General features: G+C 51.0%; 9 protein-coding genes across 9 annotated transcripts; 5 read left to right on the top strand and 4 right to left on the bottom strand.

The window, feature by feature from the left end:
• Positions 1 to 792: 792 nt before the first annotated feature.
• T069G_10982 (tyrosyl-DNA phosphodiesterase domain-containing protein) lies at positions 793 to 3,422 on the bottom strand (the record flags this gene model as incomplete). Its single annotated transcript, XM_056178192.1, has 9 exons — positions 793 to 1,018; positions 1,155 to 1,357; positions 1,459 to 1,622; positions 1,686 to 1,746; positions 1,805 to 1,878; positions 1,952 to 1,989; positions 2,105 to 2,289; positions 2,411 to 2,590; positions 2,706 to 3,422. The coding sequence occupies 9 exons, from the start codon at positions 3,420 to 3,422 to the stop codon at positions 793 to 795; spliced, it is 1,848 nt and encodes a 615-aa protein (XP_056024482.1).
• A 794-nt stretch (positions 3,423 to 4,216) lies between these two features.
• On the top strand, positions 4,217 to 6,166 carry T069G_10981 (NAD(P)-binding rossmann-like domain-containing protein; the record flags this gene model as incomplete). Its single annotated transcript, XM_056178191.1, has 4 exons — positions 4,217 to 4,285; positions 4,366 to 4,521; positions 4,616 to 5,827; positions 5,993 to 6,166. The coding sequence occupies 4 exons, from the start codon at positions 4,217 to 4,219 to the stop codon at positions 6,164 to 6,166; spliced, it is 1,611 nt and encodes a 536-aa protein (XP_056024481.1).
• Positions 6,167 to 7,328: 1,162 nt separating this feature from the next.
• Positions 7,329 to 8,456, bottom strand: T069G_10980 (proline-rich nuclear receptor coactivator motif domain-containing protein; the record flags this gene model as incomplete). Its single annotated transcript, XM_056178190.1, has 1 exon — positions 7,329 to 8,456. The coding sequence occupies one exon, from the start codon at positions 8,454 to 8,456 to the stop codon at positions 7,329 to 7,331; it is 1,128 nt and encodes a 375-aa protein (XP_056024480.1).
• A 1,397-nt stretch (positions 8,457 to 9,853) lies between these two features.
• On the top strand, positions 9,854 to 10,375 carry T069G_10979 (RING-H2 zinc finger domain-containing protein; the record flags this gene model as incomplete). Its single annotated transcript, XM_056178189.1, has 4 exons — positions 9,854 to 9,952; positions 10,010 to 10,088; positions 10,139 to 10,209; positions 10,277 to 10,375. The coding sequence occupies 4 exons, from the start codon at positions 9,854 to 9,856 to the stop codon at positions 10,373 to 10,375; spliced, it is 348 nt and encodes a 115-aa protein (XP_056024479.1).
• A 2,932-nt stretch (positions 10,376 to 13,307) lies between these two features.
• On the top strand, positions 13,308 to 15,209 carry T069G_10978 (corA-like mg2+ transporter protein domain-containing protein; the record flags this gene model as incomplete). Its single annotated transcript, XM_056178188.1, has 2 exons — positions 13,308 to 14,563; positions 14,630 to 15,209. The coding sequence occupies 2 exons, from the start codon at positions 13,308 to 13,310 to the stop codon at positions 15,207 to 15,209; spliced, it is 1,836 nt and encodes a 611-aa protein (XP_056024478.1).
• A 632-nt stretch (positions 15,210 to 15,841) lies between these two features.
• On the top strand, positions 15,842 to 16,227 carry T069G_10977 (tim10/DDP family zinc finger domain-containing protein; the record flags this gene model as incomplete). The annotated part of the gene is made up of 2 exons (XM_056178187.1): positions 15,842 to 15,959; positions 16,064 to 16,227. The coding sequence occupies 2 exons, from the start codon at positions 15,842 to 15,844 to the stop codon at positions 16,225 to 16,227; spliced, it is 282 nt and encodes a 93-aa protein (XP_056024477.1).
• A 533-nt stretch (positions 16,228 to 16,760) lies between these two features.
• Positions 16,761 to 17,552, bottom strand: T069G_10976 (ribosomal protein l23 domain-containing protein; the record flags this gene model as incomplete). Its single annotated transcript, XM_056178186.1, has 4 exons — positions 16,761 to 16,848; positions 16,909 to 17,201; positions 17,293 to 17,348; positions 17,531 to 17,552. The coding sequence occupies 4 exons, from the start codon at positions 17,550 to 17,552 to the stop codon at positions 16,761 to 16,763; spliced, it is 459 nt and encodes a 152-aa protein (XP_056024476.1).
• Positions 17,553 to 18,189: 637 nt separating this feature from the next.
• Positions 18,190 to 19,056, top strand: T069G_10975 (25S rRNA (adenine(2142)-N(1))-methyltransferase, bmt2 domain-containing protein; the record flags this gene model as incomplete). Its single annotated transcript, XM_056178185.1, has 1 exon — positions 18,190 to 19,056. One exon carries the CDS (start codon positions 18,190 to 18,192, stop codon positions 19,054 to 19,056), a length of 867 nt encoding a protein of 288 aa, XP_056024475.1.
• A 544-nt stretch (positions 19,057 to 19,600) lies between these two features.
• Positions 19,601 to 20,823, bottom strand: T069G_10974 (uncharacterized protein; the record flags this gene model as incomplete). Its single annotated transcript, XM_056178184.1, has 3 exons — positions 19,601 to 20,263; positions 20,561 to 20,601; positions 20,772 to 20,823. 3 exons carry the CDS (start codon positions 20,821 to 20,823, stop codon positions 19,601 to 19,603), a joined length of 756 nt encoding a protein of 251 aa, XP_056024474.1.
• Between the last annotated feature and the right edge of the window lie 1,247 nt (positions 20,824 to 22,070).

Genomic DNA, 22,070 nt, shown 5'->3' with positions numbered 1-22,070 from the left:
CTTTTTCGCCTTCGATTTTCTCTGCTCAACTCAGCCCGTTCGTTGTCATGAATTAGCCCGGCTTGTTTTTCTGGGCGCAAGCCACATCGTCGGCCGAGGAGCGCACACCCAAGTAAATTTCCTTGTGATCCTAGCAAGCCCATCATGGGGAGAACTCGTTATTGCTCTGCGATGACCTTTGGAATGGAACCGGGCCGGTCTGTTGAGAAAAAAAAAGCCGCTCTCGTTGACGCCTATAGCGCTCATAAACATGATCCCGGCTCACACATCGCAACCCACATGGGGACGAAGACGGTGGGCCATTGCTCCGTCTCTCGTCTCGTAGGCCGGGGGGATCCATCGATCCATCCTCCAACAGCAACCTCTCTCCGTCCAGACCAAAGAAACGAACCGTCGAGCCTTGCGCCTTGCGCCTTGCCTTGCCGCGGTGGAGTGCTGCTCCATATTTCCACCATCCTTGCCATCGTATCATTCTTCAGATCACTGCGCCCTGGTCACATCTGGGCCAGCCTATCAGCGGAAAACATCTCCACAAGGTTTTGTTTCCTACCCCACTCATGCAGGCCGCACGCTATCTGCAAGCAAGCATGTTCTGCGCTTCTGACCACATGTTTTTTGGGTTTCCCAGGGATCTTACACACATCTATCAAAAGTCATCTTTCTTCGTGCCGTTGTCGAAATCTGTAAGCATAGCGGACCTGCTTTCAGGGACCCCTGGTTTTTGCAAGGGCTCCAGAAAAAAAGGGCTACGCATGACCCTCAAATCGCTCAAATCGCTCAATCAAACACAATTCAGGCTCCTGGATAAAGCCAGGGCTGGTCATTTGATGCGTACGCAGGCCCGGGAACTTGCATTGGAACAGGAACCGTCCCCGCAAACATGGCCATGTCGGCGCTAGCCCGTGTCTTGTCAACAGTCTTTGCTTTTGACTCAGGTACCGGGATGATCACTCCGCACTCCCAGTTGCGACAATTCATCTTGATGCCTCCCGTAGACTTGTCTCTGGATAGCCGGCCCCTAAGAAAACCACCCCCAGCGGCCGTCACAACGGCGGCGGCGGGCACAGTCAGCCTCTAAGTCACCAAGTGCCCATCAGCAAGCACAAACAAGGGAAAGGGAACCGGGTGTGTGGTAGAAAACTCTCAAGACTTACCAGGCGCTCTCGGAAAGATTTGCGCTCCCTACATAGGCCCAGCCTGGCGGTTGCCGCGTCGCTTGGCCATCTCCGACCCGACGCACGAATATCACTTTACTGTGGATGAGGAGCCGGTCACGAGTGATGACATCCCGCACCAGCTCTCTTGGAAAATTAGGCGACCGCCACCACCTGGCCTGGACGCAAATTGTGCCTCCCGCCTGTCATTGTCAATTATCAGTTGTGAACTGTCGTAAGCCGGGGCCAGAAATAACGCTTGCTGATCAAGCATAATGACCTCGGGAGGTCCATGATAACTCACATTGCGTCCGCCTCTGCTTCGGGCCACTGTCTGGTCCGTAGGGAAGTAGATCCGGAACCGGTCTTTGAGCTCCTTTGAGGACGTCGTCTCTGCCGGTTTTCTGGCCGGTCTTGACCTTGAGCTAGCGCCCCCGGAGTTGTTGTAATCGTCGATGCCGTCATCACCTAAAGAATATGTTGGTCAAGGGGAGTAAGCAGGTGGGAATCCGTCATGCTGGGCCGTTTTACCTCGACAGGCATTGTATATCGCCTCTATCAACCCGCGGTTGATCGATCCCAACGACGCACACTAGGCCTTACCATTAGCAACTCCATCCCATCCCAGTGGATATCGTAGGAAAACGTGCCACAAGGTCGATTTCGACAGGTTCGGGATTGGCTAAGCCGAGGGCCGCTACACTAGCACCGAGGCCACAATACCCTTTTGCAGGCAACAGTCAGCGATGGCAAGTTCCCACTCGACTCATAACACCTCGGGTTTTGTCAAGGCCAACCTGTGCGTTCTGCTGCTCTTCCCGTGTGGCTTCCGGGTCTAAAAGATGAGGTTTGATTCCGGTCAGTAATACAACGTCGGTCAAAAGGAGGGGCAATTTGTCTTGTTTCTCGTCCCCCTGCCCCTCTCGGGTACATCCCTGGAAAGCACGCACATGGTATGGACGAAAGCGATATCTGACGTCTTGGAAAAATCGTAGTTTGATAGGCTGGCAACCATCTTTTCGCCGACGCCCGTTGCCTGGAGGAAGTATACTAGCTCGGTATAGAATCCAGTCGGCGTCTGCGGCGGACTGGCAGCGGGGTCTTGCAGTCTTGGGAGATCAATTAGAAATACCATCTGCACGTAGACAAGAACGATAATGCCCCTGGTTAGTATGGAGAAAGACAAAAAAGCCAAAAAGGCTGAGGAATAATAATATGATATCAGAGTGGCCGGGGAGGGAGAGGGGAATACCGACGTTTTCCATGACCCCGGTCTCTCCCCAGTCATACGGCACAAGGTTGCCCGTTGGGATGACGACACGGAGGCGGTCCGCAAACTTGAGCAGCTGTAGTTTTGAGTGCATCGCTCCAGGGCCATGCATCGGCGGGAAGCAGAACTTGATGTTGGAGGGGACGTTGCCTCGCATAAGGTTCTTCTATACGAGGTTACCTGTCAGCAACTTGACGGCCGCAGAGAGTTTGATGCCCGGAGAGCGGAGAGCGGAGATAGGAGAGGGAGAGGGAACGTCAGGGGCGGGAAAGGAAGGGTACCTGAGCTTCGTCCTTGGCGAATGCTAGTAGCAGTATCTTGGTCCTCCTGATGTCGAGCTTGGAAATCATCCACTCTTCGTCCCACTGGAAAGACGACAGCACGGCGAGCTCCAGCTGGTCTTTTTGAAAGACTTCCTCAATGGTGATTTCGTCGCCTGTTCGTGGGCAGCCGCGAGACCATGTCCGTTTAACGGTGCCGTTTAGGTACGGTAAGTTGCTTCTGGTGGTGCTGCTGCTTGTGATGTTGCTTGTTGGAGCTGACGCTGACGTTGTTGTTGGTCTTGCCTTACTGGTAGTCTTGCTCGTGGACTCCGGGGCTGTTCTGGCTTGCTTCTTGGGCGGAGGCACCTCGACCACGTCGTCGTCGTCCCCGTCATCAGTGGGTGAACGTTGGCGTTTGGCGAGACGTTTGAGGCGTTCTTGCTCCATGGCCTTGCGGTCAAGAAGGAGGCTGCCAAACTGCGACTGATGCTGTGACTGTGATGCCTGCGTCGTCTGTGTCTGTGATGATTGTGTTTGTGTCTGTGTCTGCGACCACATCTGCTGGGTTGACCTCGAAGAGCCCGCCTTTGTCTCATCATCGTCATCATCCGAATCGACAATCATCACCGGTGAATTCGCCTCATCCTGCAGCGACAGCGCTATCGCGTATCGCAGAGCCTCATCGTCGTCGGCATCATCCGCCAGCTCAGGCACGCGGCCCTCCGGCTTCGCCATGTCTCAATGCGGTCGAAAACAAAGAAGTGAGCACAATATGTCGCACCCGGAATGTCGTTGAACCAAGCTTATTGATCCAACTTGGGGGCCAAAAAAATTTCACCGCATTTGTTAACGTGATTTTGGTCGTGATCGTTTGCGTCAGTCACGGCGTGATCCCTGTCTTTCCTGTTGCGTGAATCAGGCAGGCGCGCTGTCACGTGGGGGGTGTTTCTTGGGTTGCTGTGCAGTGAGTTGAATGCAGGGCGAGAAGAGCTATTTAGGGGGCTTCAATTGGAGCGGATGAAATGGGTTTGTCATTTGTGAGGCATTGAATTTACAGCGACGGATGAATTGATAGCTTAATGAGGCTGTTTGCGTTGGGGGCTTGTAGTTGGTTATTCGAGGGTTTTGGAGCTTGTGAACGTAGATTGACTAACACGCATACACGCAGATGCACGCACTTGTAATTAGCATGTGAGCGTGAAAAATATAGCATTAGAACCTCCTTGCTTTGAAATTGCCAACACATGTAATTATTTTACTATTAGATAGGCTACTAAAAGAGAATCAATCAGTGGTTGGATAGAGCCGTCATGCATTTTCCCCCTCCCTTGCTTGACAAGGTTTCCGATCATGGCGGCGCCTTGGACGACACGCGCATCGGACAATGACGTCCACGAAGCCTCGTCTCAAATCATATAAATCAAAACCCCTTTACTGTCCGTAATTTAACATTTTCGTTATACTATTTAACCATAATACGCTCTCAAAATATATAGTTGTCCATATTATCTTACCTCCAGACGGTGAAAATGTCTTCTCGCAACCAAACCAAGACGCCGCGCCACATTGTCATTGTTGGAGGCGGCGCTGCAGGCATGGTAAAACAGCCAAACTCACATATTCATTCCCCCTGTATAAGTTTTTATATATGAAAACTAATTTACATCTTCTTCTATAGTCTTGTGCTGCAACTCTAGCCAATCACCCCGAAGACTTCAAGGTTACGCTTCTCGAAAAGAACAGCGTTGTAGGAGGCCAAGCAACGTCCATCCCCCTCGATGAAAAAAGATTCGGTGCATCATGGATGAACAATGGAGTTCAAGGAGGATCTCAAGTTAGCTCATCCTTCTTATACTCATTTACATCATTCATTATTACACAATTTATCTCACTCGGTGCTAGTTAACTAACAAACTCATCTCTCCCAGATCTTCAAACACACCTTCAACTTCTTCAACCAATACGGCTTCCCAGCCCAACCTCTCCAGCTCCAAGTCTCCTTCGGCAAAGGCCAATCAGGCTTCTGGACAAACTGCTTCCCCAGCAAACTCGTCGCCCAGCACTCCTCCGACATCAAGCGATTCGGCGTCTTCCTCAAGGTCGTCAAATGGACCATGCCCGTCCTCGGCCTGTTGCCCATCTCAATCATGCTTCGCCTCTTCTTCTTCAGCAAGGACTTTGGCGACAAGATGGTTTATCCGCTCATTGCCCTGTTTCTCGGAACGGGGAATCAGACGGCAAACGTTCCCGCTGCCATTGTTGAGCGGCTGTTTAACGATCCTAACATGAAGCTTTGGGATTACGATGCTGATACTCTGCTGCCGAATCAACCCACCATGTACTCGTTTGACTGTTTACACAATTTTTACGACACATGGAAGAGTGATCTCGTAGCAAAGGGCGTCTCCATCAGAACCGACACCGAGGTCCAAAGCATCCCATCACGATCCAAAAAAGGAGTCGATCTCGTCATTAAAGATAACAGCACCGACAACATCACAACGGAACACTTTGACAACCTCGTCCTATGCGTCCTCGCCGACGACGCCCTCCGCATCCTAGGAAAATCAGCAACCTGGCGCGAGAAACTAGTCCTCGGCGGCGCATCCTTCTACGACGACCTCACAGTCACCCACCACGACTCTGATTATTTCACGAAGCAGTACGAAACTCGCTTCAAGCCCGAGCTGTGCGGAGAGCCCAAATCAGAAGCTCAATGCCACCAAATCTCGTCCGCTAAGGGAGATTCTCCTACTCTTGGTTATGCCTCTGGCTCTGGTTCCGGTTCTGGTTCACAGCATCGATCTTTTGATCCCATGTATTACACGTACACATATCAGCAAAACCCACGACTCATCGAAATGTCTTTCAACTGCAGCAACTACCAACACCAATTCAAAGAAAACCAAGCATCCGTCCCGTCTGAAACGCCCCCTGAACCAGTCTATCAGACCATCTTCCTCGATAAACGAAAGAGTGATCTTTGGACCATCGACGGCATTGACGAGTCCAAAATTATCAAGCTCAACTGGTGGCATCAGCTCGGCCATCGTTGGCAGCATTATGTCCGCGTTGTCCCGGGTGTCATGTTCCTTCAGGGACACAATAACACCTATTTCGCTGGATCATGGACTCTAGTGGTATGTCTGATCCCTCGCCTTCTATTAACAATTCCCCCCTTCTCTCCCTTTTTATATATATACACATCATCTTATAGCCACATATCACAATGCACAGCAACTCCAAGTAGAAGATGAAAGAGAAACAATACAGCAACATCGCTAACAAATATAAAACAACAACAGAACATGCACGAAGTCGCCTGCATCAGCGGCATAGCAGCCGCCTACCGCCTCGGCGCAACATACACAAAATTCGACGACTTCGCCCAAGACTTCTTCGTAAAGTACCTCCTAGTCTCCCACGGAAAACTCTTCTCGCGCGAAGAAAAGAAGAGGAGAAAGCAAAAGGCCGTCTAGAAAGTAAATTCGCTGAGTAGATATGAAATAGCAATGGCAAATTCGTCATCTCCCTCCTCTACACATATATATGGAAGAATAAAACGCTCAGTACGATGGAAGAAGATGCAATGTGGAAAGTTATTGCAATGCAAAGTGAAATGTCATGCAACAAGCTCGCATTTGGAAATGCAAAGCTCAAATCACAATGCTATCTACGCCCTGCCACGCCACTCATGCAAAAAGACATTGAGATAAAACGAGTGATGTACGTAAAATGAATGCTGAGCCTAAGCATACAGATGATCATATCAAAACATCATCCCGCTAAGGACAAACTAAGAAGCAAAAGGAGAGACAAATAAAAAGACCAAGTTAACGAAAGTAATGAACAAGTAAGATCGAGAAAAGAGCAGCTGAAACATGAAAAGCAGACGGCAAAAGGAGGAATTGTCATAAACAACTCCGCCCCAGCCCAATGAACCCATTCCGTCAAAATCCTCCCAATGCCTGTGAACAAAGAAAAGAGGAAGCTTGGAAAGCAGTCAATAAACAACAAACGTGGGGAAAACAAAAAAGATGAAAAAAGCAAACAGCACAAGAAAGCGTCAGAATCGCTGCCTGTGCTAAAAGATTTCGTCTGGTAGCCTGCCAGCATTCCGCCCATGACTCCTCGGGTATCATGAAAACCAGAACATAGTCAAGCCCCAAAGCAAGAAAAAAATCTTCGTCCTGATGCAAGGTTACATGTTCTTGTAACATCCAGAGTCAAATCCCTCCCAAGTACCGTGTAAAAATAGAACAGAAAAAGTTTAAAAACCATAGTTGATATGCAAATCCACCCTCCTGCTTGCGCCCAAAGCATCTTCGATGCAAGTTTCTCCTTGGCCGTTTGAAAAGAAACAAAAGAAAGGAAACGAAAGCTTGCATAGAGTCAAACCACACACAGACACACACACACACAAACCCTTGGTGTGCTCCCGAAAGCCGTAGGTAGGCAGCCGTACTGTATCCCGTTCTAGGATGATGCAAAAGACATAGCAAAGAAAAGGAGGGAAAGGGCATGTTTGGTACCGTTTCCCAGTGAGCCGCAGCAATGATATATCACCCGAGATGGGAAATAAAGAAGCGATATTTGTTGAAAATGCAAGGCAAAAAGAAATTGGGAAAAAGTCAATCGCAATTAACGAGTAAAAAGTCTCCGCTCGGCTGGCGGACCCTCGGAAACCATATCTAACTTTAAAATCCGTCGAAGATCGTTCTCCATGGCCTGGATGCTGCCTGCGCTATCATAGCCCGAGCTGTCTACTTGGTTGTTGGGGAAGTACTCGGGGTTGCGCGGGGGTAGGTTGGCAGCGGATGGGGTTGATGTTGTGGACGGCTGAGGAGAGAATAGGAACCTCTTGAGAGCTGCAGTAGGATCCTCAGCCGTCGTGCTGCTGTTGGCGCTTGGAGTGTGTTGAGGAGTCGTGTGGGCAGTAGGGGGGCCTGAGGCGAAACTGCGAGCAGCGTTGATCCGATCCTGGTAGGGAGCCGAAAATGGTGGGCCGAGCTGTTGGCTTCCGGTACCATCCAGTTCAAAGATCTCAACGCCTCCAGAGGACTGTCGGCTGTATGCACGGCGGTTCTGTGCCAGGTTGGACGAGGACGGGGAGAGGGGTGTGTCCGTGTAGTGTGGTGGAGACATGACGCCGGCCAGCAACGAGGCCGGGCCAGCAGTGTTGTCAGACTGCTGCCGGGCCCTTTCTTCTCTGTGGGCTCGGAACATGAAGTCGAGAGGAGATTCGCGATGCTGGGACGCAGAGGCGGGTCGATACGGCGTAGGTGCCTCTGAGTCGGTAGCCGGAGGGGATGGTTGTGGGACGACGCCCCTGTTCTTTCGCACCATCGGGGACTCGCTGTTGGACTTTAGAAAGCTCGGAATGGGGAGGTCGGCTGGAGCAGGCGAGGCATGAAAGGTCGCACCAGCAAACGCTGCGCTGGCACCAGGCTTCGAGGTCGGCGACGTTCTAGGAGGCGACTGGTTGTTGCTCAGGTGATAGTTGGGAGAGGCAGCGTCGACTTTGCCCTTGGGTTTGTTGCTACGGTTTCGTTGCTTGCCGCCAGCCTGCGCATTATAGTTTTCCGCTAGTGCAGGGGAAGCAGAGAGTATCTTTTTTGGAGTTTGAGGCGTCTTGTGGTGGTGATGGGGAGAGGCTCCGTAGCTAGCGGCGTCGTTCTCTGACGCATAGGCTTTGAGAGGGGCAGGCTTGCCTCTAGGATGCCTGCGACGATTTGTCGTGGTCTTGTTCGGTGATGCGTGGGCTTCCATTGGATCTGAAGTTGTGTGTCGATCTGATGATTCTTTCGTTTGCTCGAGGTCGAGTACAAAGGACCGTCGTCGTCTGTTGCTGGTAGACAAGTGAAAACACTGCCCACAGACTTCGATTCGGTTGGCAGACAATCACGTGAAGGGCCAGGGGATCTCGTCTATTCGGTGATGAATGCGAGGATGCGAGGTGGAACGGCCGGGAGGGGGAGGAAGATGATTAAAACTAAATGCTTTGGGCAGTGCTCATGATGCGTTTGCTCTGGAATGGAGTTGATAGTTGCGGAAGACTTCAGCCCCGGTGGTTCCTTACCTTCATGGCACTAAGACTTGGGCATGCATGCGTTGTCAGCTGGAAATGGGGAGCTGGAGGTACCGCTACTGGAGCCATGGCGAATTTTGCGTGGGCGCATGGGTACCGCTACTAAGACGAAACCTCCGTTTTGTTCCGGTCGGCAGCCGCCGAAGTACCTACATGCAGCGCTTGCAGAGGGCTGGCTTTGTTAAAGTGGTGCGCTTTGTGTGAGTTCTTGGATGAGAAAGTAAAGAGATAAAGGACACAAAGAATAAATCAATACAGAAGCTCCAATATCTGTCCTTATACTTCTTCTTATGAGTATATTTTCTTAATCTACGAAGTAAATACCCTCAGTGAATTAGAGTTTCTAGTACCCCAAAGTTGGGTTTGACGTCTTTGTTACACAGCGACTTGCATTACGCCTTGGTGTTTACTCTTAGGCTGCCTTTGTCGTCATTGGCTGGCTCAGCAACGGCGGAGAGAAGCATCCAGAGCCGCAAAGTAGCCCAGAGGTCTCCTCACGCACGCTGACAACGCTGACTGTACATCTTCGCAACCCGCAGGGCACTCGGCTGCTAGTGCCAGCAGTAACTGCGAATCCATTACGCCTGCTACTGGTACCCGGCCCGCTATCAAAGCGTGCCCCTCGCTGCGATTAGCCTTACCTCAGTAACTCGAGTCCCGTACAGCAATTGCACGATTACAACATCTGCAAAAAGCCCAGCAACAGCAGCAGGATTTTGGTGTTTCTTCGGCATTTTTCTTCTTCTTTATCTCTGCAGCCTTTGTCTCAGACCCCATTTCTTAGCTCGCAGTTCCGGTTTATCCAAGGGCTGCTGCATCCGGTGACAAGGCTTAATCAGCAGCATTTCTTGCGGCGTTGCTTGAGGCGAGTAACTGCAGGACTAACATTAGGCTACGACGGACCTTGATAGCTAACCAGAGCCGCACAGGTCATCCATCGAGTCCCAAGAGCTCGACTACTCCCCTCGTTTACTCGTTTACACGTCCTCGCACTCATACATCCCTATCGCGACACTGCGATACCACGGAACCATCGTCACTGCCAGACCTTTCTTGAGAGATCACGAGCTATCCGAACATGGCTGACGTCGAAATGAGCGATGCCCCGGTGGCCGCCAAAAAGGCCGATGGTGTCGTCAGCAAAGGCTCGGACAAGAAGAAGTTTGAAGTCAAGAAGGTATGTTGGCGAGACATGTCGATATAATGCGGGACTGAGCAGCACTGACTGGAGCAGTGGAACGCAGTCGCCCTGTGGGCTTGGGATATCGTTGTTGACAACTGCGCCATCTGCCGAAACCATATCATGGATCTTTGTGAGCCTTTCTCCCCGCCCTATAGATGGAATTTCACTTACGCCCATCAGGCATAGAATGTCAGGCGAACCAGGCATCCGCTACGAGCGAGGAGTGCACCGTCGCATGGGGAATTTGCAACGTAAGGCGTCCATCCCACACATGAAACAGCCGTTGTCGATAGCAGCAAATGACTGACGATTTACTAGCATGCTTTCCACTTCCACTGCATTTCACGATGGCTAAAGGCCCGATCGGTATGCCCTCTAGACAACAGAGACTGGGAGTTCCAAAAGTACGGTCGATAAACGGAGCAGGCGGAACGGGAAGCAAAAGCAAGGAACGATATCACGACATGGACAAGGGGAAATGTGGCACATGATTTCGGAAAGATTTAAGCTACATGCTGATTTTGACAACGTGACAAAACGCCGGGGCCTGCTCAGAGCGGCGTTATCCAGTCGTCATGTCCCGCCCGTGTTAAACGCAGATCCGATAGGCAGCCACTTGACCGGGTTCTTGTTATAGAACGGCCACGGCGGAATGATAATGAGAAATGTCAAGACCGTTCCTCCCAGTCCAACATATAGGCATTTGACGATGTCTTGTAGTACGTATCCGACGTTGAATGCGATGAGCTTGGAAATTGTAAGCATTGTAGTCAATTCAAGGCTGGAGGGGGTCATTCATACGCCTGTCAGTGCAAGAAATAGAGTGGCAAGTCCTTCTGCTCGTCGCTGGCCCTCGAAGTCCTATCATGGTACAATCAGTTAGCCGATGTTCGCTTCGGTAGATGGGATGCTGGTGTCCTGACAATTTGGCCCTCCACCACATCCCGAACTTTGTCCAGGATCTCCTCCGCCATGTTGCGTGATGCTTCTCCTTCGACGGCCTTTATTCAATCCGCTTTTCCTCGTGTGGGATCGTGTGTCGGGGCGGAATCTCAGAAGGACTTGGCGGGCGAGCGCGGAATCGAAGCAGTTAACGATGTCTGCCGAGCGATTGCATGCCCGTAATAGTAGACACGTCTTTGGAGGTGATGCATGTGGCGCAAATCTCCGGACTGGGAAGATGGTGGGGCCTCAGCCTGGGGAAGTGTGGCGGTGCGAGCTCATGTCACTGTTGGGGACCTAACCTGGACTGCATTGACTGCATTTGAATTTGGGGTCTGAAGGAAGACATGATGATGCATCCTGGTGAGATTTTTCCTCCCTTTTCCTTTTTTTTTTTTTTCGAAGCGATATACGCGTGTCATGTATTGGTATTTGTGACATGTGGTATGTAATACTGAGTCATCGTACTATTCCGTGGATGCTATTTCTATCTCATAAGTTTTTAGTGAGACTCTGACTCGTGGGATCTGCTCCAGAGCTATGTAGAGCAATGAAGTGCTCGTGCTGAAGCAACAGGTGAGTACAACTTCTGCAGCTGTGATGCAATTGACTCGGCCACATAGTTATTAAGGAGATTTTTTCGGTCAGTCCATCAAATCTTCCGAGAGATGGGCTGCTCCGTATCCATCATTTCCAAGCAGGGATGCGTCCAGCAAGCGAGAGCGGAGATGATGCAGAACCTTGGCAGCGCACAGTGCTTGCGGTGGCAATCAGGGCACCTTGACGTATGTCTGTAGCACCAATGCTTCTCAGCTTCTGCAAGTGATTGAGACGATCATTTTCGGGGGACAATATCCGCCCATTGAGCATTTTCGAGAGCTATTTTACTTGCACGGCAAACTCCATCCGGGGAGGGAGCTCTGATGAGAGGGAATTATAGCAGTATACTAAGGATCCGTGCCGTTGTCCGAATAGCAGCGTTCTGGAGCTTTCACATGCTTGTCTCGCAGCTAAAGATTGTGTGTATCACAAGCCCTATTGGACCTGCAATCGAGTTTGCTGGACAAGTTACATAAATCTTTGACGATCAGAACATCGCAAACCGATTTAATCCCGCCCTGCACCTGCATATGCCCCCAAAACTGCTCTGGTTCTCCCCATTGGCAGGCCGAAACGTGCCGTGAGCGACAAGCTACCGGGTGGCGCTCGCTGGGAAAACCGTTGAGGACTGGTAGCAGGTACTGGCAAGGGGAGAGCGACGGATGAGAATATACTCTTGTCCGGATAATAGCATCATATGGTACACGTGAGAACCTTAACATGGTCCAAGTCCAAGTCCGTTCCCCTAGTGCCCCAATCCAGTACCACGGAACCTTTGTCCTCCGACTTTCGTACAGTAAAAATTTCTCCCCGCCAGCACCAAGTTTTTTTTGGCCCCCCAAAACGCAGCGCTCTTCGGTCTGGCCAAACCAGCTTAGCGACCACCAGCTGATTTTCGTGGCGGCGGGCACCGCTAAAAGGGAAAATTTCGTCTCCTCGCCCAAAAGGCTAATAACGGGTTCCTTGCTGTTTGGCTTTGTTCTCTTTACAAACCCTCTTCTTCTTTTTTATTATCAGCCAAAGGCACCATTTTTGATGCCTTTATTCTCCCTAATTTAATCTGCCCTTGACGCGTCTTCTCGGGCCTTTGCAACAAGTCAAGTCCTTTTTTTCGCTAAGGTGATAGCGTATAAACCCCGTCGTTTCTCCTTGCGGCGCACACATCAGCCCTTTTCCCTTCGCCGCAAACGAAAAGAGACGAGACTCGGAGAATCTCCTTTTTACTCACCACCACCAATCCTTCAAAGAAAGGACCATTTTTCGCCATATCTTCGATAGCTCGATAGGCATCGCATAGCCGCTGTGCAGTCATAAACCCGCCGTAGGGTCCCCGAAAAGCTTCGCTTCTGCGCATCGCAGACTTGACCCCGAAAACCTTCAAGTTGGCTCAACTCGCCTCCCCGGTCGTTATCTTCCCCTCGCTCCTTGGACCCGGCTGCTGGGTCTATAGCGGAGTCAACAAAGAACCCCCATAAGTTGGCCTTCTGATAGTTGTTCGCTCGCCAATACCGCATTTTCCCTTCACCTTTTACCGTAGCTCCATCAGCTACAAAAGACGGGGGAAATACCATCTACAGACCCAGGGGTCTTCGTTTTGTTCCAAACCAACTACTCGGCGCGCCTCTGCCGCGCCGAGAGGGCCCTTGACAGCCTGTCCCAGGCTTAAAGCGTCAGAGAAACCATTGCCAAACTATGTCCAAGAACCCTTAGAGTTGCCAGCAGGCTTCGTCCGAGTTGCGCGGTGTTAGTTTAGTTTCGATTCGATTCAGACCGCTCTTGTCCCTTTCGATAAACCAGATTCTTCACCATGTCTGAGCACGAGGAAACGTTCCCCGACGCGGGAGGCTACGATGCCCCCGTCCCTGAACTTGACGACCACCGACAGCATTCAGCCGCTCAACGAGCTGAGCGACCGCGCCGTGGAACTTTCGACAGTTTGTACGGCGCTCGCCATCTCGAGTCCGAGCCCGGCAACGCGGCGGTTAGAATCCGTGATTTTGAAGAGGCCATCCTCGACGAAGAGGGAGATGTCCAGCCTCCGCCGCGACACGGCCGTCGCCCAACGGTGGAATCGTCGCTGGATGGTAGATCCATTTCGCCTCCGAATTCGGTCAAAGCGTTCGCCGAGGCTCGACGAAGAGAGCGCGAGATGTCCTTTTCTGGAGGAAGGGACGAGGTTGAGGAAGTCCTTGGCCGTGCCATGTCCATCTCTAGCCGACGGAGCCATCGCAGTAATGCTGGAGAAGCCGATGCCAGGAGCTTCCTCACCAACAAGACCGCCGAAGAAGATGTCTGCTATCCTCTCCAGGAGAAGCATCCCAAGCAGCACGACCTCCGGATCGATTTCGAGTATCTTGAGGACTTTATGGCTGAAGAGCGGGCTGAACGAGCTGCCCGAGCAGAGGTTCAAGCCTCAGAGAGCTTCAGGGACTTGCGACGCACGTCTACTTTACCGAAGCCGGCACAGATGGTGACGGTGGACGGCGATATCCTCGAGATTCCCTCTGACGACTCCATGTCTAACGAGAAGGTGTTCACGGAAGGTGTTTCTCCTCCCAAGCTCCAGCAGCAGAAGCCTCCGGTTGACAACACACGCTTCAGCTTCTTCTCTTCCGCATGGGAGTCGACAATTCACGCCGCAGAGATGGCCGATCTCGTCCTCCCGGGAGAGGATATCCGAGGACTGTTTGAACTTCCAGAGGACGAGGATGGCGGTGTCTGGTGGCTCAATGTCAATCATGCCACAAAGGCAGAAGTGTACGGCCTTTGCAAGGCCTTTGGCGTTCACCCCCTGACCATTGAAGATATTGTCACTCAGGAAGCCCGAGAGAAGATTGAGCTTTTCCCGTCGTACTATTTTGCGTGCTTCCGGTCGTTTAATGTTGTGGACGAACCTGATGGGAAAGAATACGAGCCTTTCAACATCTATGTCATTGTGTTCAGAGAAGGAACGCTCAGCTTCAGCTTTACGCCCAACTCTCATGCTTCGGAGGTGCGCAAGAGAATTACGGCCCTTAAGGACTATGTTTCTCTCAGCAGCGACTGGATCTGCTACGCCTTGATGTAAGTTTTCACAACGCCTCCTTTTTTCACATTCAATATGTAGGTAGTCTAACAATGTGGCGGTAGTGACAACATTGTTGATAGTTTCGCCCCTGTTATCAACCAGATTGAGATTGAAGCCGACGCCATAGAAGACGAAGTGTTTGTCATGCGGTACGACGATTCAAACACGTTCCTGCGGTCTATTGGACGGGTGCGGAAGAATTGCATGGCCCTCCTGCGACTCTTGGGCGGCAAGGCTGACGTCCTCCGCGGATTCACCAAGCGCTGTAACGAAAACTACCAAGTGACGCCGCACATGGACATTGGCATGTATCTCGGTGACATTCAGGATCACGTTGTGACCATGGCGACCAACTTGGGCCACTTTGAAAAGATTCTGTCTCGCGCCCACAGCAATTACCTGGCTACCTTGTCAATCAACAGCATCTCCCAGGGTACCGACACGAACCGGGTGCTGAGCAAAATCACCATGCTTGGATCCATTCTCGTCCCGCTCAACTTGGTCAGCGGTGTGTTTGGAATGAACGTCAAGGTGCCGTTCGGAGGGGGCGAAAGCCTCGGTCCATTCTTTGGTGTCATCGGCTTCATGGCTGTTCTCTGCATTCTCATGATTACCGTGGCGAGATTGAAGCGCTGGATATAAAGGACGAGAATTGTATGTAGCGGTCTGGTACATAAAAGGGTGGCTTAGTTTTGTGTTTTCTTGCTTGTTTTTGTCTTGTTTGTTTTGTTGTTTCTTGTTGCACTTTTCTTGTTTATTCATTGGTCGTTGTTAGGGTAGAATTGGCATCATAGACTCGGGAAGCATTCTGAGGCGTGTGGTCATGATTATAGCCTTGCTTGTGATATAATAGTTTGAATTCATTATGCATATACATACATTTGTCATTTTCACCCGCATCAAGAGACTATGCTAGAAATACACAATCACACATAATTTCTCTCTTCTTAGAATCGAGAACCAACAACCTGTTCAAGTCCAATACCTTCATCTTCTTCATCTCTCTCTATTGAAGGCATTTCAAGCTATCCCAGAGTGGAGACGAATCCCTCCCCTCCCATTCGTCCACCCACACCTCCAACACTACACCACCATTGGCCCAAAACCCAAAGCAAGGAAAAATTATTATCAGCCTCCATCCCATTCAAATCAATTCTACATACAAAGCCCCGGATTTACCGCCCTCTTCCTTACACTCCGGTTACCCTTCCTTTTTCAATAGAAACCTGAATTTTTTATTTACGAATATCACGATAAACGTTTGATTGCCCACCATGAACGCCGCACAGACTGGAATCGAGAACCTCGATCTCGAGAAGCTCAACGATAAAGATAAGACGGAGCTGCGCCAGTTCCTTGCGAATGAGCAGCAGCGATCGCAGATTCAAGCCCGTACGTCTCCCTTCCCTTCCCTTCCTCCCCCCTCCCATCTCCTTCTAAACTACCAGAGAGAAAATTGAGAGTTGGGAATGGTTGCTAACGAAACAAATGTGCAGAGACGCACAACTTGACGCAGATTTGCTGGAAAAAGTGCGTGACTGGCAACATCAAGGGCGCGAAGCTGGAGAAGGGCGAGGAAGGGTGCTTGGCGAACTGCGTGGATCGGTTTTTGGATATTAATTTCTTGACGATGAAGCATTTAAATAACATGCGGTCATAATAGACGAGGGGTTAGGATTGGGGAGGTGGGTTGTACGATTATGTATGATGGATGCTATGTATTGTGCTATGAGGATATGGAATTGGTTATGTGGAATGGGAATAGAACATTCTTCCTTCTATTTGATTTGATTGCCATAACGTGGAGAACCATTGAGAAAGGTTGTGAGTTTGAGGATGATGGGATTACTTCACTTGAGCTTAACACTATTCAACTACGCGGTGGGAAGAATTGAAACATAGATCAAGTATGGAAGAGTATCACGGCAAACATTGGAAATTGTCATCACTTCCCGTCTTCATTTATTCTCTCTTCTTGTTTTCCCCGAAATTCGGTACGTGGATGGACCGGCTTGTCTTTGCATATAGTATCATAATTTCGATCCGATAAGTGACAAAGCTTCAACTCCCATAGTTTCCGATGCCCATGCTTTTTTGTGTTGTGCGCACGCATTCAAGACCAGACCAATTCCGTTGCCGAGAAAAAAAGAAAGACTAAAGAAAAAACGACCTCTGCTCAACAAAGTATCCAGCTTAAACCAGGGACAGCTTGTTGGCGGCAATGTCGAGGGCATCGACATCGGGGGTCAGGCGGGCGTAGGCCTTCTTGGAGCCGTCAGGGCTATAAATTGAATTAGTATGATTCTTTTTATATCATAACGCAGAACCGTTAAAAACATACCGGATCAGGGTGTTGATCTTGACGGTGTCAATGTCGTAGAGCTTCTTGAGGGCCAGCTTGATCTGGGCCTTGTTGGCCTTGACATCGACGATGAAGACCAGGGTGTTGTTCTCCTCCATCTTCTTCATGGCGCTCTCAGTGTTGAGAGGGTGGATGATGATCTTGTGCTCATCAAGACGGGGGACGTGGTTGATGGCCTTGCGGGGGTAGCGAGGAGCGCGGGACAGGACCAGAGTCTTGGGGCGGTGGAAAGAGGTGGTCAGGCGGACCTTGCGGTTCTTGGAGGAGTGAGTCTGTACATCAAAGCATGTCTTGTTAGCGAAAACTGGCCCTTAAACGATTTCCTTGGTTCTGCGATTTATATCAAAAAGAGAATTTACTTACACCCTTGAGGGCGGCCTTGGCAGCGGCGTTGGCCTGCTTGGAGCCCTTGGCGGCAGCTACATGAACATGACGCATCAGCAATCGCTCTTATTCAGAACTCGCAAAATCTGCTGCTGCATGATGCTTGCGCGGAGATTGGGGAGAGCATTTTGTGTTGTGTGTGTATCGTCGCTTCGCAAAAACGGTTTGATGGCTTTCGGCTCCGTCGACGACAACAAGACTCTCTTTCAAGTCGTACCTTTCTTGTTAGCGGGGGCCATTGTATCGGCTTGGTGTCGAATTTGCACGGAAAGGGATTGTGCGGTTGAGGAGTTGTCGACTTATCGGAATAGTGAAAGCAAAAAAAAAAAGAGAAGGGAAAAGAAGTCTCTCCAGCTACGTGAGGTAGATTAATCCGCCAGTGTGGGCGAAATTGAAAAAAAAATTAGGGCTCCAGCAAGCGTGTGTTGTGATTGGCCTGTTCAGCGCAAAAATCATGTGACTTTCATCCACGAGCATCATTGATAGGTTTTGCCAAATGTGCTAACCGCATTCGGATGAGTATTTATAAGTAAAAAGTGTGTGCAATATGGCCATTCTCATCATTTCGGCCAGATGGTCCTTTGTCTGCACGCCGAGGCGTCGAGACTCTGAACGCAGCACCTCGTACGCAGAAACTATCGGTCCGAGGCCTTATTACACGATGCAACTTCAACGCTGAAGGGCTAGTTATGCCACACCCGGTATCACAGGCGTCATTTCATTCCTTCGTCAGCAGCTGTCCGTGATATTGGAATTGGTGCGAGTGTCACCACGAAGCTCATCCTGCTCATCAACAACATCTCATCCTCATAGCCAGGATATCTTCCCTGCCTGATAGAGATACCGGGGGCGTCCTCCCCAACAACACAAGGAATCATGGTCGTCAAGAAGAAAAAGGCGTTGACTCGTCTCACCCAAGGCCGGCCACCGCTTGCTACACCATCGCGTTCTATGACTCGAAAGGCAAGCAGGACACTGATCAACAAGCACCATCAGCTGGAAAAGACTAGAAAAAGGGCCATCAGAAGTGGAGATAAGGCAACAGAAGCCAAGGTCACAGCTGAGCTCGAGAGTCTGGGAGGGTTGGATCACTATCAAAAGGCCAGCCTACAGGGACAAAGCATCGACAGAGGGGGAGATACATCAAAGGTTCTCATGGACTGGCTCCCGCTGGATGAGCTCAAGAAGCAAACTCAAACTCTGCAGATGCTCGAAGTCGGGGCGTTGAGCACCCGAAACGCTTGTTCAACTAGCAAAATCTTCAACGTTGAGCACATTGACTTGAACAGCCAGGAACCGGGCATTCAGCAGCAGGACTTTATGGAGAGGCCGTTGCCTGAAAATGGCAAGGGCCCATTCGATATCATCTCGCTGAGCTTGGTTCTCAACTTCGTGCCCGATGCTCTCGGCCGTGGCGCCATGCTTCTACGAACGCTGTCGTTTCTCCGGGCCGATACCGACACCACGATTACTACCGAACCTCTCTTTCCCTGTCTCTTCGTCGTCCTACCGAGGAGCTGTGTCGACAATTCGCGGTACTTTACGGATGACAAGTTTGATGAGCTGATGGCTGCGCTTTGTTACACGAGAGTGAGGAGCAAAAAGACACAGAAACTGGCCTACAGCTTATGGAGAAGAGTCGCGGGAGTGGTAAAGGACGGCCTGACGTTTCCGAAGCAAGAAGTCAACCCAGGAAAGACCAGAAACAACTTCGTCATGACGCTCAAAGGGCAAAAGACCTGATTGGTCTATCTTCTGACGGACAGGAAGCTTCGGATCACGACACAGCTCCCAACTCGGTATGCGGCATCTTGGACGAACAGCTTCATGCACTAGGGCCCAACAAAATCGGGTGCGGAGCGTCATGATACTTTCGGCAAAGAACTGCTTTTCTTTGGTTGTCTTTTTTGGAGAAGAAGCAAGCCACACACTGACCGCCTAGGAAGTTCCTCCCTACATACCTCTCCCCCTCCCACACACCCCCAAGCAGGTCGAAACCTCCAACCGAGCGTCGAGATGGCGGTCAACTAGTCCCCCGCATGGTTGATCTCACAAGCGACCCAGTCAAATAGCATTTCTTCCTTTTTAGCTGGCAACAATTTGTCGACATATCAGCACATACTTGCACGAAGCTGCCGTCATCTAAATATGCGATGTTGAACACCTGACTACCGGATTCTTTCCCCGCCATCAACTGACTCGTGGGGGGTATTTACGAGTACGGCGAAGGGAAACTTGCTTGAGTGTTGAAAGTCGAGCTACCAATCCCCAACGGGCCTTCTATCTTTCAGGCCGACTTTTTGGATGCAATGCCAGCTGCGGCCTGTGCAACAGAGACTGGAGTGAACTCGGAAAGGGCAAACTCAGTCAACGGGTGATGGGACGGCAGCGGTGCATTGCCCGGTCTGACGGCCGGGACACTGTGCATGCCCGACTGGCGAGCAGCGTCCACCTCGTTGAGGTTGTCGCTCAGGAAGATCCAACGTGCGGGGCTGATGTCCGGATAGTGAGACAGGATAGTGGTGTAGCTAGCCACGTCGGTCTTGGGCCCCGCATTGACGGTGTCGAACCAGTCAGAAATAAGGACGCTCATGTCGGGGGGTTGGGCGGTCGTGTGAGCAAAGAATAACTTCTGGGCCGGGACCGATCCGGACGAGTATATCATGATTTTCTGGCCGGCCGCATGGGCATTGGTGATGAAAGGCGGCACGTCAGGGAACAGTGGAGCTTTGAGGACTCCGGACTCGTACCCCTTCTTCCAGAGGTACCCTTGGAGCGCCTTTAGGTACGAAGCCTTGACATCTCGGGCGACGAGGTCCCGAACGTGCGCCTCAAAGGCACTGCGGTCGTTGCGGTACTCGTCGGGGAAAGCGTTGCGGTACTCGGCAAAGCTCGACTCATCCCACTGCTCAGTCAAGAACGTGGGCAGGACATCGAGGGCATAGGGAAACTGAAGTGAGGAGAAACACGGCGCAGGGCCCATTCAAAGTCAGCCACGGCGTTTGGGACGGGACGGGATAGAGACGAGTGGACGAGTACAGCAATGAAGAGCAGCACCAGCACTATGCGCGCATAAGGTGGTTGAGCAGGAAGCTAGGTGTCGTGTTGGGGAAAGGCAAGGGTGGTCTAGTCTTGCACATCGCCACTCGATTGGCTGCCGGACAGGGATGGCCGGCGGCGATTGACGGGACAGCGAATCCAGACCGTCGCCGGGGGACGAATGAGAGCCAGCCAAGGGAGAACTCACCAAGACATCCTTGACAAAGGAGATGGGACAGACGGTGCCCTCTGCATGAGTGAAGGTTGCGCGATAAGCAATCAGCAGGCGAAGAGGACGTGAGGGACATGAGAGGAAGATGCGAGCAAGAAGCAAAGGGCAACCCGTGATGCGAATTCGCGCAGCTCGTCGCTGGCCACGTTGATCAGCCCGGGGTAAGTGGGGGGAGGGGGCGCCATACCAATGTCTAGCAGGAGGACTTGGAACTCGCCAAAATCTGTCTCAGCAGCCATCTCTTTTTTTCTGTCTTGTCTATCTTTAGCTGAGAAACTACTTGACAAGGGACACTGAGAGACGCAGGCGGTGAGGGGACAGACAGCCTGCAGAATATTCTAGTGCAGTCTTTTTTACGTACTCGTACCAAGAAAAAGAACCCGAGAGAGTAACGGGAGTCGGCAAGGCTGGGGTTGCAGTGTTTAGTAAGAGCGTAGTCGTAATAAACTGTAGCTGAGAGAGAAAAAAACAGGTCCAGGGGCTCCAGCGGGAAAGGGAAAATTTTCCTACGACGGGTAGATGGAGCCCTCTCTAATTTTTTTTTCTCACACTCTTTTACCTCATTTTCCCCCCTCAATCGGGCGAGCAATCGTCATTGTTTGGGTACTTTTTGCTCCTACTTGCCTGTTTGGTGCCAAGCGGGTTTTTTTTGCTGCTTGCTACCCTAGAGCCCGACGCACATTGACGGGGGCCACACCCCTTCGTAGTACGATACAGCACTCTAGGCTAGTTCCTGGCTTGAATTAATTAGGGGGTCTGGGCTGCTTGCTTGCTGCTGTGTGTAGGTGGTTGTTGGACTGAGACAAAGAAGCACGAGTAGTATCATTCGGGGTAGCCTGCATGCATGAGGGTTGCATTAGAGGCGCATAGAGGTGCGTCAGCGTGCAGCACCTTTGACGACTTTAGCCTCTTGGAAGGCGGTCAGGGGAGGTTTTTTTCTCTTCTTCTTCTTCTTCTCTCTTTTGCTCTGCTTCTTTGGTTTTCTGTCGCTTTGCCAGGGCGACGTTTTGCGCCCCTAGTCTAGTCTCTCTCGATTTACGTACACGGGGGAAATGCAAAAAAGCAGGATTTTCCATGCAAGTGCTTGTTGTGGCCAGTAGGGGGTAGGAATGTCGCGCTGTAGAACTGGACCTTGATGGATCAACAAAACGGCTTATGTTTGCTTGCTTTTTGTAAAGGATGACACCACTTTGCGCATTCGTTTAGCGAAAAAAGCTCGCCATTCAGACAGCGACAGACAGAAACATCCAGGGGGAGAGAACCACACCCATCTGATTGATTGATTGATGCTTGATGGTGCTAGCGGGCATGCTAGTGGTTACAGCGCCGTGCCGCATTGTTTATCCGCCGACAGCGGCACTAGCCCACTGTACTGTGAGTAACAGAATGGATGGACACCTTTTGCGTGCTCCATCGTGATTGTCAGTTCGTGCTATCTATCTATGGAGAAACATATCAATACTGGGCCCCTATGACGGCAATTGAG

This window comes from Trichoderma breve (genome assembly GCF_028502605.1).
Source record: "Trichoderma breve strain T069 chromosome 7 map unlocalized scaffold00007, whole genome shotgun sequence".
Lineage (NCBI taxonomy): Eukaryota > Fungi > Ascomycota > Sordariomycetes > Hypocreales > Hypocreaceae > Trichoderma > Trichoderma breve.
This window is presented reverse-complemented; position numbering and strand designations above follow the sequence as displayed.